Genomic DNA, 4896 nt, shown 5'->3' with positions numbered 1-4896 from the left:
ATTATTATGTAATAATGACGTGGACAGATCCAAGTGGATCCTACCGAAGATGTGTGGGATCCGACCCCAGCAGGGCTTTTCAATCTTTTACTATTTATATATAAGATTGACAAAATAATTACAAGTTCAATGAGTTTCTGCAATTACCTGCTTCGACCACAAGATATGTTTTGCTTAAGTATATTCTACGTTTTTATGGATTGTAATATTATCTTTTGTAATCTTATGTTTTTATATATTTTTATTTTCGATTTTGCAAATAAGTTTTTTTTTAATTAATGATACTGATACCAGTCTCACCACTGGAAACAGATTTATTATCAGTATCATAAAAATCTCAAACAATAAACAAACATTAAAACTAATACTAAAAAATTGTTTATGATACTCTATGAGTATCAACTATGTGCATGCTCTTATGTTTCATAAATAATCAGTCGCACCAATCAAACATTATTGTTCCTCTTACAATTTTAATATATAAATAAAAAGATAGAACGCATTGGTAATGCAACGAATCAAATGAAATCGGAACAAAAAAACAAGAACATTTTCAATTCGAGGGAAATAGAATTTCAAACAATATATTGATTAAAGCGATCACATATACATTGCTATGCAAGATAATCATCATAATAATGTGATGATGATTAGTATTTGGGAGTGGCGGGAGCAGCCTTGGAACCGGTGAAGTAGAAAGGACCGACGTTAAAGAGTTTCAAGTTCTTGTCGGCCGAGTACATCGATAAGAGAACTCCGGTGAGACCCTTGTTGACATTGGTCGGGTTCTTGCAAGTTTCGACCGGAGATGTGTAGAGTTTGACACGGCAGTGAGATAGGTTCTTGATATGGGTTAACGCCACGTGGAAATATCCCTTAGAGTCAGTTGGGTTGCTGTAGATCACAACCTCGTTCTTGTTCTTTCCGTATGATATCATCTCGGAGCACACAATCTTTGCTTTTGCTCCTGCATGAAATTAATCAACCAAATTTTCTAATTAGAAATTTGTAATTTCCATTATGCCCTAGGTACAAATCTTTTAAAGAGGGATGATTTATGTCGTAGTATTATTAACCGCGTAGTCCCCGTTTCAAGGTTATAAAACCAAAAATGATGTTATAAAAGATTTTTAATCATGAAGTCTATATTAGTATGTATTTATATACCTTGAAATGGGTAGCTTTCGTAGCCGTTTTGTAATTTCCATTATGCCCTAGGTTCAAATCTTTTTTTTTTCTTTTTCTTTTTTAAGATGTTGTTATAAAAGATTTTTAATCATGAAGTCTATATTAGGTTTCGTAGCCGTTTTTGCATAAGATGATGCCATCAACGGCTTTAATGATCTCAGGGACGTATGGTTTGGTGGGTGGAGTGTAGGTTGGTTTTGGTACATATGGAGGTGGAGGAGAAAAGCTTGGAGACTTTTTGTAGACCGGAGGATGGAGAGTTGGCTTAGTGTAAACCGGAGGTGAGAGTGTAGGCTTGTAAACCGGAGGGGAGAGAGTTGGCTTAGTGTAAACCGGAGGTGAGAGAGTTGGCTTGTAAACCGGAGGTGAGAGAGTTGGCTTAGTGTAAACAGGAGGTGAAAGTGTAGGCTTGTAAACAGGTGGAGTGTAGACAGGAGCTGGTAGAGTTGGCTTAGTATAAACCGGTGGAGTGTAAGCCGGAGGAGGTAGAGTTGGTTTAGTATAAACCGGAGGTGAGAGTGTAGGCCTGTGGGCAGGTGGAGTGTAAACCGGAGATGGAAGGGTAGGTTTTTGAACCGGTGGAATGTAAACCGGAGGTGGAAGCGTGGGTTTATTAACCGGTGAAGTGTAAGACGGAGGAGATGAGGGAGCGTAATAATCAGCAGTGGCAATGGTGGCCAACGAGAGGAGTAGGCAAATCGCAAAGGAGTTGCGTGTGATCGCCATTGCAAAGCGTGTGGTTTGTGTTTTGCCGTTTAGCTAATTCGTTTTTTTTTTGTTTTCTTTGTGTTTGTAAGTGGGATGAGGAACACGATTTCATCAAATGGGGTTATATAAGAACATGTTGGGGTATTCAAAATTTTGATAAAAAATAGAAAATATTTTCTAGAAAGGTGACTAATTGGTTAGTCATGTTTGGGACTGTAATTAGGCCTAGGCATAAAACCCGAAATCCGAAAACCGATCCGAAAAATCCGGCTCCGAATCCGAACCGAATAGTCACAAAACCCGAATGGATAATGAATTCTCCTATCCGAATTATCCGAACCGAAAACCGAAAGGATATCCGAAAACCGAAAATAAAATTATATATAAAAAAATATTAGTTATATTTAGCTATAATTTTATAACAAATAACAAAAATATCCTAAATAACCTAGATATCGGAAAGTTTTTAGTTATATTTGTTAAAAGTAAAACTATACATATTTTTGGAAAACTTAGCCAAATTTTAGTAAGATTAAACTCTTTTTTTTATTTAAATTGAACATTTTTTTTAGTTTTTTTTTTCTCAAAAACCAATCCGAAACCGATCCGAATCCGACACTATCCGAATAGTCATAAAATTCGAACGGATAATAAATCCGAACCGAATCCGATCCGAAATCCGAATGCCCACGCCTAACTGTAATAGTGTGATGCACGATTAAAAGACATCTTGGCCATTAACAACCATGCATCATGCATGCACACGGGCCGACCAAAGGATCGGAGAACTCTGGTTGGAAAGTTTGGTCGGCCCATTAATTAATTAATATGGGCAGAAAAACTATCAAGCACATTTCGTTCATCTGTTGCGTAAATGAAAGTGCCTGTCCAATCTTTCGAAATTTTCTTGGATGTCCTTCACACAACTAAAATATCAAGCTTTTTGGTTAATGTAAATATCTTTTTTTGAAATGTACTCCTAAAAAATAGTGATTAATAATATGAGATCCTAAGAAATAGCTTCTTGTGTTTATGCTCCTGACCGGTCCAGAGTAAATCCTACTAATATAATTTTCTGTATTTGAATTGACAAAAACTTGTATGTATATGCATCCCTTCTTTTAGATTGACCATCCCCATTTTAGTAACTAATTTTACGCGTAGAGCCCTTTATTTTTCAACTTTTCACAGAAAACACATCACTTTTATATATTATACAGTTCCTATTATCCAAAATCATGGGACTCATATTATAAGACAGACTTAAGACAAATGCTCACTCATAATATAAGACCGAAGACAAAGGCTCTTCGTTATATCAATTCGAACGAAAAGATTAAAATAATTTACTTCATCTTTCTTGCATATGTTCGGCAAAATTCCACATAGTTTTTCTGTTTTGAAAAATAACATCCATGGAGCATGCTATTTGATTAACAATTAACACTTATCCAGAAATTTTCTACAATGTTTTTTTTGTGCAAAATTTCTACAAGATTATCTCATACGAAAACAACATTCTTCAATCCATATTTGTTAACGACAATACCAAAAATATCTGATTGTTAGCTATGACTCCTTAGGACATTATCCATTTAACTAACTTTTTGTAATAAAGAACCATTTAACCAACTTAACCATTAAACTATGACCGAAGTACTTTATTGGTACACACTTTCATATCTCCTACATTAAACCAATATATACCCATTAAACCAATTGATGTCATACTTTCATATGAAATAAAGTGTACTAATAAAAAAACCTTAAATATTTAATTTATAAACCAATGTTATTTATGTTCCAACTGATTCGACCATATATATCCAAAGTATTGGCTAGAAGATTCAACAACGTATCGTGATGCGGAGTGTGAAACAATGGGATCGAATACAGAGTTTTAATACTTTTAATCAATTGGGATATACCACTATAGCTATGCAAGACTATAACCATTAACAGGAGAATCCTCAATGATCAAAGCGATTGTAAACTCTTTGAAACTGAATGGAACACGCGGAAGTCGATACTGGTTATTTGTTTTCGGATCCCACACGGAGTAGGCTGTTGGATGACGGCCAATGAGTACAAAACCTTTCGAAGCATCAATGTAGTAGTATTCAAATTTCTCCAGAAGAAGTTCAATATTGATACTAAGACTGCTAGTTTAGAGTAAAGGACACGAAGTTTTAGAGGACTGACTAGAAGATTTGCAGCTTTATACTAAAGTAAAAAAAACCAATGAGATGAAAGCTTGGTTTCCATTTCCTTATGTAAGATTTGCGGAATAAAGGATTTGATACAATGTTCTAAAATACGCAAGACGGTAGTCGGACGGTGGATCACCGTATAGCGCCTAACTGTATATGCGGAGTATATACGATGAATATATTTTTATAAATATATATATATATATATATATATATATATATTGTAAATGGAATATATATAATATCATAAAAAAATAATTGTCAAGAAAAATGAAAAGAGTCTCACGTTAAACTCCAACTCTCAAAAAAATAAAATAAGTGGCCGTATAACGCCGTATAATGGCCGTATTGAGCCGTATAACGCTGTATTGAGCCGACAGCACCGTATAAGTGGCCGTATTGAACACAACCGTATTTGTTAAACGCATAACTTGAAAACAGTACAGTAGTCTGCCGTATAGCGTATTGCTACCGTATATACGGCCGCCTAGGGCGTATTTTAGAACACTGATTGGATATAATCTGAAGCCATCTCTTGGATACCAGAATCAACTTGAAGATTGTTTCAGGTGGTAATAGCAAAAAAATCTCACACATTGTGTGGTCGCTGGTGAGAATTTCCGAGCACTCGAATCAGACGTCAAAACGCATCGTGCTACATTAATGCTCTCTTTCTCATCATGAGCTTCATGATAGTTCGACCGTCTCTCATCAACATCCAGTTTCTCCCCATGATGTTCTTGATCTCTATCTGTTGCTTTTATCTGCTCAGGCTCTTCTTCAGTAGCCA

The 4896-nt window shown here is 35.4% G+C and overlaps 1 protein-coding gene across 1 annotated transcript; it reads right to left on the bottom strand.

Moving 5' to 3' along the window:
* Positions 1–533: 533 nt before the first annotated feature.
* On the bottom strand, positions 534–2267 carry LOC9327989 (proline-rich protein 1). Its single transcript, XM_021014189.1, has 3 exons — positions 1295–2267; positions 1168–1181; positions 534–967 (listed from the first exon to the last, which is right to left on the bottom strand). Exons 1-3 carry the CDS (start codon positions 1912–1914, stop codon positions 651–653), a joined length of 951 nt encoding a protein of 316 aa, XP_020869848.1. The 5' UTR covers positions 1915–2267; the 3' UTR covers positions 534–650.
* Positions 2268–4896: the final 2629 nt, after the last annotated feature.

The sequence above is a fragment of the Arabidopsis lyrata genome, assembly GCF_000004255.2.
Source record: "Arabidopsis lyrata subsp. lyrata unplaced genomic scaffold ARALYscaffold_1, whole genome shotgun sequence".
Lineage (NCBI taxonomy): Eukaryota > Viridiplantae > Streptophyta > Magnoliopsida > Brassicales > Brassicaceae > Arabidopsis > Arabidopsis lyrata.
Note: the sequence above shows the minus strand (reverse complement) of the source record. Positions and strands in the feature narration are given on the sequence as shown.